This window comes from Tursiops truncatus, chromosome X (assembly GCF_011762595.2).
Source record: "Tursiops truncatus isolate mTurTru1 chromosome X, mTurTru1.mat.Y, whole genome shotgun sequence".
In the NCBI taxonomy this organism is placed as follows: domain Eukaryota; kingdom Metazoa; phylum Chordata; class Mammalia; order Artiodactyla; family Delphinidae; genus Tursiops; species Tursiops truncatus.
Window position 1 is genome coordinate 107,998,015 of NC_047055.1, and position 16,847 is coordinate 108,014,861.

At 39.3% G+C, this 16,847-nt stretch overlaps 1 protein-coding gene across 5 annotated transcripts in view; it reads right to left on the reverse strand.

The window, feature by feature from the left end:
* The window catches only part of POLA1 (DNA polymerase alpha 1, catalytic subunit), a 303,889-nt gene that overhangs the window by 94,304 nt on the left and 192,738 nt on the right, over positions 1–16,847 (reverse strand). For 4 of the 5 annotated variants that reach the window (XM_033850128.2, XM_019927725.3, XM_019927726.3 and 1 more), the window contains one exon: positions 7,043–7,159. The exons of the other annotated variant lie outside the window; for it this stretch is intronic. In XM_033850128.2, the coding sequence (XP_033706019.1) occupies positions 7,043–7,159 (117 nt within the window). The remainder of the gene's footprint in view (positions 1–7,042; positions 7,160–16,847) is intronic. 5 annotated transcript variants of the gene reach the window in all.

Consider the following 16,847-nt stretch of genomic DNA (forward strand, 5'->3'; position numbering starts at 1 on the left):
CTGATACTTGGGGCTGGATCATCCTTTGTTGGGAGGCTGTCCTGTGCACTGTAGGAGGCTTAGCAGCATCCCTGGCCTCTACCCACTTAGCTGCCAGTATCACCAACCCCCCCCAAACAAGGTGTGACAACCAAACTATCCCCTGGGGGGCAAAATCGCCCCAGCTAAGAACCACTGCTCTAGTCCAGTGACTAGTCTCATCTCCCCTCTTTCCTACCTCACTGAGTAGGGAGGGCCGATCACAAAGCTGTGGCCGCCTCCTTCTCCTCTGGTCATTGGAGCATTGCCAGTTTGTACTTCCTTACCTTCTCCACAAGAAGAGAGGCCTAGGAAAGGCAGGGTCTATGTCTTCTGGTTTGTGATTTTCCACTTTTCCACTATGGGTGATTAGAAACTCTGTACATAATTTTCAATATTAGTTCATCTCTTGTTTCTTTTAGGTCCATGTTTTAATAATTATTTCTGTAGTTCTAATTAGTTAATATTTATCAGCAAATCATATCACATTCCATGACTTATTACTATAGCCCTGTCTCATCACTCCCTCACTTAGTCTGGACTCTTTGGCTAGGGTCATTACATGGAGTCTTACACTCTCCCCTGGCCAATTACCAAAACCACATGTAGAAAACATTATATGAGCCCTCTCCTCAAGCAACTGGCTTCTGGAGGCAGAATGAGTACATGCAAGCACATTCTTAAACATGCTGCTTAGAACACCACATTATCGAAGGAGATGGACCCTATGATTCCACATTCCAGGGGCCAAAACAGTTATGAAACCATGAGACCATCAGCATCTGATCAGCAACATTGTGGTTCTTCCCTTGGGAGAAACCCCTCGCAGAGAATGATAAGCTAGAAGCAAAGATAATTAGCAACCGGTAGAACAATCCTCCACAAAGGGTGCTGATTAGAATGGCGCAGCATCCACTTGGAAGAAGGCATCGAGCCACTGGAATAGGCAGAAATGCACTTCAACATTTTAATCGATATTTTGGAGAAGATAAAAGAGGGAAGGCTAATCACAGCATCAGATCTGTAGAAGCCAAAAAGCTGGGTGCACGGCAGAACCAGTATCCAAAATATCCACAATGGGACAGTGATGGGCTGAGCACAGCAAAGGGAGACTTCACAGGGTTCACTGGAAGGTCTCTGCCGCAGAGTGCTGGTTGGCCCCCAATACTCAGTCTACTCTTTTTTTTTTTTTAGTAACAAAATAAGCTATTATCTCCATGTGACTAATTTCTGGTCCATGAAATGTACGGAGTGTCAGGTGGGAGTTCTGGGAAGGCTGCTTGAAGAACTGACTTGGCTGGGAAGTGCATCCTTTTGACCCTTCAACCTTCTCTCTGTCTTGTAGCCTGTGATGGCTTGAAGGAGCTTGTGCAGTCACCTTGGACCACACTGTGACCTTGAGGGTGGAAGCCCGGCACTGCTGATGACACTGTTGAGCCATATCTATAGCAATCCACACCTGGCTTTCTGTCACACGATAAAAAAATTCATGTTTCTTAGGTAGTGAATTAAATGTCTATTCTGTTTAAGCCACTGTTACTTTTGGTCTCCATTTTCCTCAGCTCAGCACATTTCCTATCTGTTATGAGTTGAATTATGTCCCTAAAAAGATATACTGAGGTCCTCACCCCCAGCACCTGTGGATGTGGTCTTATTTGGAAATAGGTCTTGGCAGAGAAAATCAAGTTAAGGTGAGGTCATACTGGATTACAGTGGGCCCTAATCCAGTATGACTGGTGTCCTTATAAGAAGAAAAGAGACACACTGGGAGGAGGCCACGTGACTGTGGTAGCAGAGACTGCAGTGATGTATTTACAGGCAAAAGAACGCCAGGGATTACCAGAAGCTAGAAGAGGCAAGGAATGATTTTCCCCTACAGGTTTCAGAGGGAGAGTCCCCTACGGTGCCTGTATATCAGGCTTCTAGCTAGCTTCCAGAACCATGAAACAGGAAATTTCTGTTGTTTTAAGCCACTCAGTTTGAGGTACTTCATTACAGCAGCCCTAGGAAACTAATATAGTACTAATGGAGTCTTACATTACGTAAAAATAAACCACTTGGGTCTCAGAAAACCTGATAAGGCATGGCTTAGCAATTGTATGTGTCGAGAAATTATTATCTGTTTGAGCATATGAAACACTCAAAATGAATCAATGCTGTGAATATGGATACCAAGAAAGTTAATGCAACCCTAAAAAGACTTCAAAGAAATGTACTACCTAGAAAAGTTGGCAGTGGCAGGTTTATTCTGCTCCATACTAGTGCGAGTGAGAGCTCACCAAGTGCTGCATGCAACTTTCTGAAAGCAAAGCACTAAAGAAATGATTGAAGATCTAGGAATACTTGGCCTAGCAGGGGAAAGCTTAGGAAGACAGCTACCTTCAAATATCTAAAAGGTTCTCAGAAAACAGGCAGAGAGTAGGTGCTTACTGAAGGCAAGAACAGAGGAAGGATCAGTCTAGCTTTGTGTAATACCATTCAACTGAACTAGGACCAACAAGGGAGGCACAGGACACAAATTTAGGCCAAATGTAAGACCTATCTAGCTAATGAAAATAAAATAAACTTTAAAAGTATGTTGAATGAAGCAACCCAAGTGTCCATCAACGGATAAATGGATGAATATATTGTGGTATATCTATCCAATGGACTATTGTTTGGCCATAAAAAGGAATGAAGCACTGCCACAGGTTACAACATGGATGAACCTCAGAAACAAAGCCAGACACACAATGTCACACGCTGTATGGTTCCATTTATATAAAATATCCAACCTAGGTAAATCCATAGAGACAGAAAGCAGATTAGTGGTTTCCAGGGGCTGAAAGAAGGGGAGGAATGGGCCGTGACTGCTTAATAGGTACAGGGTTTTCTTTCGGGAAAATGAAAACGTTTTGGAACTAGATAGAGGTAGCGATCACACAACACTGTGAATGCAGCAATACTAAGTGCCACTGCATTCTTCACTTTAAGATGGTTAATTTTGTCATGTGAATTTCACCTCGATACTTTTTAAAAAAATGAAAAAAAGTATATTGAAAAGGAAGGCTAGCATCTGCTCAGGCTAAGCAAACCTGCATGTAGAATCTAGCAAACTCTGCATCAGAAAACAAGCACAGGAAAATCAGAGCAGAGAACTCCAAAAGGCCCTTCGTGGTAAAAACCCGTCATCTACTGGAGGGTAACCCATGACTAGATACAGACGTTTAAGACTTTCCATCACAGTCCCAAGGTTCTCTTCCTGTACAGCTTATGATTACTGCCTTAAGAGACCACAACTATCTTCATGTTTTCAACTTATGCAGAAACAAGACACTGTCCCACGTAGCCTGGCAACATTTGCACTGTCTCTAACCTACTTTTTAAATCAATAATCCGTCAGCCGCAGCCATTTTGAAATTGCAACACACAATGATCACAAGTTCAGTATTTCCCTTCTCCCTTGAAGGCCAGAGTCCTATATGGTACCGATGTTCCGTTACAAAAGATTTTAACAATTTTACAACTGAGGATAATGTGAGAAACACTAGGGGTGTCCCACAGTAGGACTAGAAGTCATTTCAGTGCCTTCCTCACGAGGGGTCTTCAAGTAATTTTGTCGAACAAACTAAACTCCGCCACAGGGCTCCTGCCCCCGACAGCGTCACAAGTAAATGTTTTCTTATCAAGTATGGATTCAAGTATGGCAATGTTAGTGAGGAAAAGTTTAACTTGGTTTGAAATCTTAGTTCTATTAAGGAAAAACCAAAACAAACAAACTAACGCTTTATTTTTGGTGAATTACATAATACAGGATCCCCTGGGGGTTCAGCTCACTAGCCATACAGACTTGGCCACCTTAAGTAAAAAACCACACCCTTAAAATAAATATATATTAAGATAATTATTCTCTAACTTGGATAAGTCTTGTCTCTGTCATCAGTGTGAAAAAGGGTTCTATTCACTTAGGAACTTACACATATACTGGAGTTTTCATTCCTGTATTTATCTGCACTTCCTATGTGCAGAGGATGCCAGAGAGTATATTCCTAATAATCAGCAATTTGTATACTGTTAAATTGCCGTGAACCTGAAAAAACTTAACTGATTTTTTTTAAGGTATCTGAGAAGAGAGACATGTCTAAAACCCTGAGAACAAAACCGTCCCAGCTTTCTTTCTTGTAACACTGGCAAGAGGAGCCAGAAAAAGAGCCAGCTCTCATACCCCAAGTCAATTCTGTAAAGTACTCAAGCCAATTGCAACTCAGGGCTAAATGAGAGATTTATCATGTGAGGATGAGACTGGCATAGTAAGAGGCAAGTACTTTACCATCAACCTTGACAACATATTTAAAGTTCCCACTAGTCAAACATTAGGGAAGTCTGGTGATTTTGTCCATATGGATATTCACAAATGCCTATTTTTGCCCACAGACATCAATTTTATATAATCCATGTAATGCTAAACTACTTTTACAAATAAGGAAATGTCCTGTTCGTTGCTATGTCCCTAGTCCCTAGCAAAGTGCCTAGGATATAGGAGGGGTTTAATAAACTATTATTAAATGAAAGTAACGTATGACTGAGACACAGCAACCCAGAACTTAAGACCCAGTTAAGCATAATCCTGCAAAATAGACCCTTTGGAAAACCCTGTGGTAATTACAATGATCCTGTCCATCGCACGACTGATTTTGGCGCTACCTTGGAACTATCTCTAAAAAGATGCAGCTTTTTCCTCCTACTAGGAAAGCCCAGGAACATCATAAATAGAATTAAGAGATTCCCCACTCATTACCAGCAACTGAAAATGGACTGCAAAAGAGTGGGCTGAGGCCCACCGTCAAGGTCCCTGTGAGGAATGGCGAAGAGCAGTATCACCAACCAGGATGCTCTGAACGTCCAGTTATTCCAGACGGTCATGTTCTGAGCAGCAACATGGCCTGAGCAGCTAAGCTAGGAAAGCTTTTCCCCGGGAAGAGTAGTTGATAACCTTGGTAAATGCCTGCCTAACATGCTCCCATCTTGAGGACAAGAAAATGAAGGGAAAAAATACTCCAAAATGCATGTGTTCGTTCACTCATTTAAAAAAGGGTCATAAATAATAAAAGATAACCTGATGTATTAAAGCACTACCAGTAACATCAGCAGCATTTACTGGAAAGTTTCCGATCTACTAGCTGTACACTTTCCTTTCACTTTCTCTCACCAGGAATGGAATCCTAAGACCGGCTGACTTTCTAAGAAGTAATTCAGTTTTCACTGAACTTGACCTGATGAGCTAGATGCTTAAAAAGTCTCAAAGGCAGCATCGGTTCATGAAGCAAGGTGATTCCCCTGGAGCGTACAACTGGATTGATGAGTCACACTAAATATATATACTTTTGCTTTCTTTTCGCACCTGCTGATGCAAATCTTAGGATGAGACCGACGTAAAAAGAATTCGCTATAACAGCTAATTCTCACTTATGTGTTCCATATTTTTAAAAAAATCTACATCCTACTTTGCTAATTATCAAAGATATACTAAATAAGGCAAGGAACATTTTATACCTATCAAATTAGTTAAAAATAAATTAATGATAATGCCCAAATGCTGCAAAGGCAGTGGTAAAACTGGTACTTAAGTTGAGATAATCCATTAAGAAAGTAATGTGGCAACATGAATCATGTCCACATTGTATTTATGCACTTAGATATGTACTGTTGATAAGAAATATTTGAAATAATAAATAATTTAAGCAGGAAAGCATTCATCACAATTTTCTAGTAAAGGGATAGTGAAATTGCCTAAAATGTCCAATGAGAGGAATGGTTAAATTTGTGTTTAAAAGTTTTGGTACTGAAAATTAACTAGCAACAGAGACAGATGCTCAGAAAAAGACAAACATGATACAAAAGTGTATCTTCATTATGACTGAAACCACATAAAAAATACATATGGATATGCAAAAGAACAAGGGTATACACAACAATGGTGGTAGCCCTTTGTAGTTCTTGACTTCTTGTTAAATTTTGTGAAATGATATATTATCTTACAATTAAAATAAAAACCCATGAGAACTTTAAAATATTTTTCTAAAACTAGCCTGTGTATCAACCCTTTTCAGTGAAAAGATCTGAAGATAAAATCTGGTTGTAAAACTGGCCTATGAGTTAAAAAATAAGTAAATAACAAGTTCCCTATTCTTACTCTCTTCTCACCCAGATCCTTACAAATCCTTGGACCGGATAAATTTGGAAAGTGAGGCATATTACAGTCCTGTATTGGTGAGGCAGACTTCACATTATCATTTTACAGGTTCCAGGACAATCTACAATAAGTCCTGTTTAACCTTGGCCAGCCCAGAGTTGGCTAGAAGTACTTGATCACAAAACCCTCTTTGCCTGGAAGACCTTCAAACATTCCTCTCCGCACAGTTTGGGAAATGCTGCTTGGGTCCATGATGCTCAGAGGGGGCGACAGAGGGAAGGCATCTTAATTACCAGTAAGGTGCTTCCAGACTATGTGCTCCCCAGATGGGAGTCACCAACGAGAGACTGCCTTATCCCTCAGGTGTACGTACTAAGGACGAGAAAACGCTTGAGAACTACTCCTCTGTGCTGCTACTTAGAAACAATGGAATCCCATACAAATCAAATAAGCCCTTTATGGGATAGGTTTGGGAGGTTTTCTGGCCCCTGCAAAAGGGGTTCTGATCCAGTCCAAAGGTAACAGCAGTTTCTACAAAGGAAAGTTATCTATTCTCTGTAATTAAGAAGTGGCAACCAAAGATATGAGTAACCCATATGGGAACCAGTCAGCTTCTCTTTTAGATATAAATATATACTGTTCATGATGTGAAAAATAAAGCATGTATCTTTTTGAAGTCTGGATATTTTCTTAAATACATGTGTGCAGGGTGTCACCACAGGGCATATACCAAATATCGACTTCCCAGAGCTAAGGGAGGAGCAAGCTCCCCCCAACACACACAGACACACACACACACACACACGCACACACAGACACACACACACTTCTTGAGCATGATACGACCGTCACCTCTGGTCGAAGTGTAGCTTTCATGCAGACTTGGCAAAGAGGTCCATTTCGGGAGAACTGAAGGGGAAGGTGCCGAGTTCGATTTCGACATGTTGGCTCCTCACAAATCAACCAGCCCTGGAGAGACAAAGGATGCTTCAGTCCTATCACCGCCATCAACTAATACAAATAAAAACCATATCGTGATCAAGATAGACTCACTGTGATCAAGGTAGACTCATTTCATTCAAACCCTCCTTAGAGATTCTGAAATAGCTCTCTACCCTTCTTTCCTGATGTGTTAATTTGATCTATGCCCCAAACATAAAAGTCAGGAAACTCATAAAGTTAAAAAAAAAACAAATCACATGAGACATTATTTTCTTTACTTAAAAGAAATCCCCAACCCCACCGAATACATCAAAACCTCCAAATAAAAACTCGTATGATTACATGCAGAATGTAAACTGATGGGTTTACAGGAAATTATAATCTAAATAGGAAAGCAAGGTCTAAAAGCTTTACACAAAGCCTAAAAGCAATTCACTATGGGCTGGCTTTAAGAAGCAAGTTGTATGGTACCAACTAAAACAACACAGAGAAGGGAGGGATTCATGTAGCTTCTACCTATCTGAGACATATAGCTACTACCATACCAAAATACCCTGAACTAGAAAAGAGAACCAGTGGTTCTGAGTCATAGGCAACTGTTTGTTCCAATTCCTAGGGCTATAACCACATTTCCTTGATTTGAGGACATGGTTTTATTCACATTTTAATGTTTCTGAAACTCAGACACCTTTACAAGTGACATGTATTTATGTTTCCTCCAAAAAAGCTGTTAAGAGTGCAGCTCACAATCGATGGCCCCTCAGAATTAAAGACACAAGATACTTTGCTTTAGCCTGTTCTAGGTATGGGGGAGACAGAGGGATTGTGGGGCTGACAGCAGCAGCTGGTAATACATTTTAAATGTAGCCTATAAAACTGAACATGAGACTAGTTTTTTCTTGAAGTATCAACTTAGGCATATTAATAAAGGAAACAGTAGCATTCAAGGAAACCATGTATGAAAAATGCAGGACTGAACCACCCCTTAATCATTCATTTGGGTTTGTGACACTATTTGCTACCTGAGGCTTTACACACTTGCGAATGTCTATCAGTTAATATTCACAACCATAGCTGTAATTCATTCAATTCTTAACAAAAAATTTTAAAAAGCAAGCAGATAGGTCAATTACCATGTTTTGAGACAGTAAAGTATTAAGTACCAGAATACAACCCAGAAGTTAAAATTATTTTTTAATTTTTAAAATATAATGTTCAAAAGCTACAGTTCTTTTCAGATGTTTTTGAAACTTGATTCCATCAATTTACGACAACTTCATGACTCACCAGGTGAGCTGCCACCCAGGGAGATGCTAAATTGTCACCTCACCTGTTTCTAAAGCAAACACCCAACTCTATCTCTGACAGAGTTACTAACTAAATGTCCTTTCAAATCATATAGAAAACAGATAATATAATTTGTCTAGACTTCCTACCAGTTATAATTAACATTAAAGAGGTCTTTTCTTCTTTGTCACCTCTCTATTCAGTACTTATTTGGGTTTGTTTGTACTTACTATCTGTTAATCTCCCTTTACAAATGACAACAATAACTAGTGCTATTATGCATGGAAATTAAACATGCTGATAACTGTGTGAAGGGAACTGGGGCTGAAAAAAAATATTAGAAGCCTGTAACTCTTTATTCCTCTTGTTTTATTTTGATAATTAAGCTTTTGGTCTTGGCGTATTTTAAATAAAACTCTTCTATGGGGGAAAGAGGCCCTAATCATATTCAATATATGCTTTGCTTCCATTCAGTTTTGTCAAGTTCATTTGGTTAACCCTTTGTTCCCCCAGCAAATATTGACTGGCTGTGCTAAATATACCTTTCAAGGAACATTTGAGCTGTTAAAAATAAATATGCCAGGCCTTTGAAAATATTCCATGATGGCGCAAATCTTACGTTACAAGATCTCACAGTGCATTTTGCCTCTCATAGGTGATAAAAACAAAGCAAAAGAAAATACTAACGTTGTATAAATTCCCTTTGAATTACCACTCACAAGGACAAAATTAAACTTATTTTCATTTCCAATTTGGGAAATAACATGCCGCCCAAAGGTACATTGCCAAGTCAGTGGAAGGAAAAAAAAATTAATAATGTGTAGTTCTTTGGAAGTCCAACCTATAAAAATGTTTGGCTTTTAATAAAAAACCCCAGAACCACTCTAAGGACGTCTGCCATCCAAATATGTCATTTTATTATGCAATGCCACATTGTCATAACCAAGAGTAATACGGTCATTAAGTTTTCCGATGGCTACTTTAACCATGTTTGTAAGTAGAGGGTTCAAAAGACGTGACTGCTGGCCTGTCCAATAGCAAAACAAACCTTTACCAAAACATGCAAAACTCTATCACCTGTTGCTTTAGTCTCAGCATCACTAATTCCTTGAAATCACTGTGTATGAAATTGTGTCAAATGCTGATTGGTTCTGATTGCTAAATTATATTTCTGAGGCCTCAACGAAAATGGTTTCTGTCTGCACATGCTAAAAAGGGATCGATTTCCACTTGTAACTGAGGTGTTCTTGGTAGCCGCACCTCAAACACAAACTGCTATTCATTTGCGTACATCTGTATTTTTAGAAGGATGCACACACAGAAATCACCCACACCCGGAAATGTGGTGCATAGGAGGCATTCAAAAATATCTTTTGAAGAAGATAAATAGAAGCAATAAAATAAAAATGCACAGGAGCAGATTTATGGAAAACAAGGAAAGGGTCTAAAATTCACAGGAGAAAACAACTTCACAGCAGTTTTCATACTCTGGAATCAAATATATGATGATGGGTCTTTCTCCCATTCCCAATCAGTTACCAAATCTGTCCGCTGGCCTTATAGTCCCATTATCACCAACCTCACTCAAGCCCAGACCTCAAAACTGAACTACTGTAATAGCTCATGCCTGGTTTCCCTGACTCCATGCTCTCCCACATCCAATGCACAGAGTTGCGAGTGTAGCTTCCCAAGGCCTCTCCACTCCCATCCCCCAATGGTATACCTTCCATAGAGGATAAGAACACATGCTATGGTCCCATTCCTCCTTTCTCATCATTCTCTTACGCCAGCTCTTCGCCCCACAGTGGTGGTTTTCTCACTGTCCTCACCACTTTTTGCCTGTTGCCAACTCCTTGTCTCTGCTCATGCTGTATAACCTCTGCCTAAAATGCCCATTCCTCGAGCATCAACTTCTATTCCTCTCCCGTAAAATTTTCCCAGCCCTCAGGAACTTCTCCCTCTAGCCCAGCTGCCACTGAGCACACTCTGCTTTGCACTCTCCTGGAACCGTCTTATTTTACCTCCCTAACTGGACGGTCAGGCCCTCAGGGAATGACCCACTTTGGATCTGGTAGTGTCCCACCCAATATCAAGCACAAGCATTCACACTCAATCAAGAAAACTGAGCTGAGGTTATGAAAAGGTTATGCACTTCAGTGTGGTCTCTCCCCTCCCATTTATTAATAGGTAATTTTGTATAAAGTTGCCAAACCTCTCTCTAAACCTCAGTTTCCTCGTCTATAAAACAGGAGGTAATAATATTTACCCTATTAGAGTTGTTTACCCTATTAGAGTTGTTATAAGAAAGCGCGCACAAATGTTCAGTAAATGTCAAATACTGTTATTATCCTCCATATGCCTCCGGTACTGGGGAATGTCAGTGCTGTACTTACAGCTGACAATGCATTATTCAAAATGCACTATTCTAACCAGGAAAGAGCCTGGTCAGTTTCTGCCTGGTGTTATCCCAAAATGGAGAACTTAGGGATAACCCGTAAGATTAGGTGGAGCTGCTTCTCAATTTGATTGCAAAATAGTACAACTATGCAGAAGTGCTTTATTTTGGGATTTACAGAGATTTTCAAGAGACAACACAACACAGTACTGCAGTGACGTATGACTTAAACTGTAATGGCTCTCCAGGAGTGCGGTGACAGGGTTACAGGGCGAGGTCTGCCAGCATGCGTGCTGTTACGGAGTTCATCGTATCATTACTATTTTTCTAGAATGGCCATTAACTGCTCCTCTCCCCAAACTATATGCACTTTGAGAATACCAGACACTCTTTTCACCCAAAACCATTTATAAATGTTCTGGGGTTCCCGTGCAGTCACATTTTTCTGTCACAGAATTATCCCCAGTGTAAAACGGGTCTTCTTATAGACAGTGCACAGTATGGGCCCACAGCTGCTTTTGAAGAATGACATGTTGTGATTTGGGATTTCCAGAAATATCAAAAAACAAATTGCTTTCTGACCCACATTTGCACCCAAAACTGGGAGAAAATTTTCCTAAGATCTCCAGGGGAAGTTTTAACAGGAACATAATTTTGCTTTTAAAGTTAAATCTTCTACACTCCAGCATGCTGGCGTGTCAAAGAGTGATTATTAAGTCTCAGAGAGGTGCCAGGGTAGGAGACGAAAGAGCAGATCAGGAAAGATACACACATAAACTAGCTATTCACCAAAGTTAATACAAAAATATTTTTAACAAAATTATCAAACAAAACAAGTGGAAAGTGCCTCGTCGGTCAATGTAAGAATTTTAAATATTATTAAAATTGATTTTTAAAGTAAGACACCTCTTTAAGTGAACAGTCACATGTCATTTCATCCAAGTTATTTGAAACTTATTGATCTTATCATCTGTGCAAGGACCAGACTCTGCCATCAGTTTGCTGAAAAGATAATGGAGCACTCCCAAACTGTTATGATAGGTTAGATGCAAACAGTGGTCCTCATTTAGACACAGAGAATAGCACTACAAGTGGAAAAATTCCAACCTCAGCAATTGTATATTACAGGATAAATTAGCAAGTTGTTCTGCTTTGCCTCGCATCAAATTCAATACCCTAGGCTTGTTATTTTAATTTGCAATCAGAAGCTGAGCATCAGAAGATGTACCTGAGGTACATTAAAGAGCCCCATGCAAGCCATCTTCTCCTGCTATACTGTGAGCAGAGAAAGCCAACAATTACCAGCAATTTTATTTTACCACTGTAGGACAATACTAGAACAGTTAAAACTGTCTCCGTACAAGCAACCAGGGAAAATATACTTGAAATGACTTTATACGGAAAATTACATTTTGGGGGAAAAAGTTCAATGGAGGACATGTATCTTTCTGTATGGGCAGCTAAAATCTCTCCTAGTATATTCAAGCCTATTCTATAAAATACTCTCCCTATTCATCCAACTCAAAAGCAAGCTACATTCTTAGGCTGTAATAGGTCACAACTACGTACACAGTACCTTGCTTCAGGAATAATTTTGCTTTGTCTGTCAATTGTCAACAAAGCACAAAGAGCTCATGCAACCCAGCCATGTACTGTGGATGACAGAGATCTAACAAAATACAAATAGTAAGAATACAAGATTTCTGAGCCGCCCTGTTTTCACTTTACACGAGGAACTGAAAGCATTTTCCTCTCCACATTCCATTAATCTCTATTGTATTACAAATCTTTTCATAAAAGACTCTTTTTTTCCCCTATGTGAAGCTACAAGTGACTTGGGGATGTAATATTCCAACCATGATGAATGTCCGACTTTCCAACATGAATGGTTACAAATGGATGTGTCAGTTAAGGCATACAGTCATTTCAACAAGGAAAAAAGAAAGAATCAAATGGAATGAGATGGAAAAATGGCTACTCTGATGCTCACATTAATATTTTAGTGATGAGGCCTCTAAGAAAAATTGTTCATTACTTCCAACACGGCTCCGGCCTCTCAACTCCTCGCTCTTGAAAAAACATCACCTTAGGTATGTACACATACTAACAAATAAACTTCAAAAGTTAACTCAAGGCTTAGTTTCATCAATATGTACACAGAAAAAAAGACTGGAAGGAAATACTCTAAAAAGCCATCTGTGGTTATCTCTAGGTAGTTGCTTCTGTTTCTGTATTTTGTAAAATTTCTACAAGTGTATATTGTTTTTTAATCAGAAAACTGTTATTAAATGGGGGGTGGGGGAAGAGACAGTTTTGCCAAGAGTGTTCAATATAAGTGAATTACTAACACGTCTGAAAAATATTTTGAGCTTTAACATGTGTTTGGTTGTTTCCAAAATGATTTTTCAGAGAATGGGCTTATGGGAAAAAAAGGCACATAAAAAACATTTTCTTAAAATTTTTTTTTTACTCTCAGAAATTTCAAGAGTAGGTCGATTTAAGCACATAAGCAGTTTCCAAATAGAAAGTGGCAGGGCATGCATTATTAGTATTACAATCATATATGAAATTAAGCTACTCACTAAAATGCACACAGCCTTCTATGGAATATGATTTGATCTCCAAGGGTAGGTAATAAATCAGTTTTAAAGAGAGGTGCTTTGTTCCTCAGGCCTCTTCCCCTGTCTTTATTCAGTGTACGAATGGATCAGCTTAGATGTCCAGGGTAGGGATCAAATAAAAAATTCAATCAGGAGGGCATGCCTAGAAACTTATTACTAGCAGAGCTTCTTTGCTTTGCTCAAGTCTAGCTAAAAGTAATTTTTATTGTTCGTTTGTTTCCAGGCTATTTATCGGCATGGTTTAATATGATATACCTTTGGGTACTGAACAACAAATGTTCAAACTGAACTATCTATGCAGTTGCCTCAAAGGGCATCTTAAAATCAGAATGGACTTCAAACCATCACCAGGCAGTGTTTGTTCATTTAACTTTAATTATTTTCTCCTTGAGAATGGTACTAATGAAACTGAATATCTTTCATGGTTTCGAAGGACCGTCTGAATAGTCTGTAAACAGAACTAAGGGTAGACGAGAGATCTGGCTGAGCCAGGGGGTTGCTAGGTGATGTAGAATGTAAACCCACAAACTTGTTAAGGTTTGCTTTGCTTTCATGCCACTTTCACACACTCTCAAAAGTTTTGAGAATTGATTTTTCAGGTGGCCATTAAAAAAAAAAGAAGAGAACCCACCCCCCCCCCGAAATACTCCCCCAAATGCTCTGCCAGATTCGGAAGAGTTGAAATCCATCTGACCTTTGGCTGTAACCTGGGAAACTTTTGCTTTTACGTAAATGTAGGATCGTGTATTTTATGAATGCCATCACCAAAGAAGCAAATCCACAAAAGTGGATTTCCAAATTTCAAAACGACATGTCTAATCTTTTCTTATTCAACTTGGAATAAAATAAAGATTTCTTTCCAGAAAAAAAAACCTGTGACCACAGCTTAGAGGGATTTGGGGCACAAAACCCACAACCCCATGGCAAATACCTCAGCACAGATTACCGTCGTGACAGACCTCTCGGTTTAGCCCCTGGAGGCTCTCTTCTGGCCTATACACCAGGTCTCACTGCCTGTAAGGCTTCTTTCTCCCTGCCGCCCCTCCCCCAAGCTCCTTTTTAAGTAGCTGATCAGAGATTGTCCAGTAAGAGCACTTTATTAGATCATCAGGCAGAGGGGTTCACAAGTACTGAGAGCAATGGGCTCAAATGCGGCACATCAGTTTTAATAGACCAGGGGCTACTAGTAAACTGCAGATACTGCTGAGAACTTTCCATGCACTGAACTCTTGAAAAAGCACCGTCTCTCCAGCTTAAATGCAGCTGCCTCTTTCAATGCCGCAAATGGGTAAATTTGACAAAAAAGCCACCATTAAGACTACATGAAAGGCTCAAGACAACATCCTTTCAATGCTTTGTACTTCAGTAATCAGATGTACTTACTCACCCCCTCCCCCAAACCCGATCAAGAACTATTTCTGAATGGTAGGAAATAATTCCACTTTGTACATCTTTTAGTTAATCAAGACTTTCTATTCAGCAATTTGACCTTTTGTTCAAAACAGGATTATCAGTTTTTTCGCCAGTTACCAAGGGCGACTCGCATGGTGAACATAATTGCAATAATTTGCAAAACACCATGGCAACCCACATTACAACTAGGTAAATACTGGGCTTTTGTGCTACATTGTTATTTTCAGAGATGCTGAAGTCAAAGAACGAATGACAAATGAACACAAAATTTATATTTGCTTTGTCTCAAAAGAGAAGAAAATTGATAACAAGAATTGGGGGGAAACGGACTACAGCTGTAATTTCTAACTTGATTAATTAGGATGGTAACAGTCCTTAACAGTATATTCAACAAACAGCCCTGACTTCTTCTCTCCACCCACCTCTCTCTATACCACTACCAGTATCCACCCCCATCCCAGACAAATTTTTTCAGCTTGGAGAACAAACATCCCCCATTTGCTCTTTTCTTCAACTTAATGGAATCCTTAATTGCAGAATATTGTTCTCCTGCTCTTCACGGCAATGAAAACGGAGAGAAAGGAGGAGAGTGCCAGGGCAGACAGGGAGCTACAGTCATTTTTTTCCTGCCTCTTTTGGACACCCCAGGCCCAATGATGAGACGGCATTTTTCTGGTATCAGCAGCTGTTTCGTAGCAGACAATAAAGTAAAAACTATTTAGCTTTGCAGAAAAGCCACTTCTTTCCTCTTGGCAATACAAGGTAAGTCTACATGGCGAGATGAAGTTTCATAATTTAAATGCCAGAACGTAAGATGAGAAAATAATGATAATAAAAAAAATACATTTTTCTTGTAAAGAAATTATTAACTGTGGTTCTGTCCAAAAAGCTGTTGAAATGCATGTGTTTGCTATCTGGGGAAGATGTTTGACAATACCACCCATGTGCTGAAAGCCACTTTATACTCAGAGAGCCCAATTCACAAAACAACTTAAGAACAGAAACTCAGTACTCAGAAATTAACACAGAAATCAAAATCATATTCTTTGTAAACATGGTCTGGAAAATAGTATTATCATCCTTTCTGTAATAAATGTGACGATTAGGAAAGTTATATCAGAATTGTTTTACTTAGGTATGAAAGGCAGGTTCTACTTTATAGTAAAGGAGCAGTTTTTTCTAAGAGGCACAAATTCTGCTGTAACACCTAGCTTTTTGGAAATTATCAAAATTGACTTTCCCATGTAAAATGTAATGTTTGGGAACGAGAAAAGAAAAATACACAGAAAGGGTTTACAGAAGTTATACAGCCGAGATCGCGAAAAACAAGAAGCACCGGATGCACTCTCAACACAGCCCAGCCTGCTTTCCTCCATCTGCTTATTACAAGGCAGAGCAAAAGCAGTCTCTCAAATGATCTGCATATACAGTCCTCCTAACTTTTGAAAAATCAAATGAACGTGATACTGTAATGGGTCCATTCTTATTTTGTCAGGTCTGAAAACTCCCAGATAGATTTCTAAGATTCAGCTTAGAGAGATCACAATATAACATTCTTCAGAATATGCCTCTGAAATTACAGATACTGTGATTTCTCCTGATAAGTAAAAATCGAAAGAATGTGACACGTTAACTCCTTCTCAGTCAGTGACAACCTCTTTATACTTGGAAAATATATTTTATTTTCTGGCTTAGTTCATTCTGAATTTACCATACCTATATTAAGTGTATTCCTACCTAAAGCCCAAATGTTAAGAGGAAATGGATTCTTCAATGCCAAATGATAAAGGGTTCAACAAGCTGTATTTTTTGATCAAACAGACTTGACGACAGATCATAAAGTGGGCCTAAAATCGTCATGACACTTGAACTTCTTTAAGAAACCCTATTTATAAATGAAATATTTTAGAATCTATCTGGAATTTCTTCACTTAATATTTTACTTAGTATACTTGTTCCCTCCTGTCCCAACCTTTTGTAGCTTCTATGGCTTTTGTGG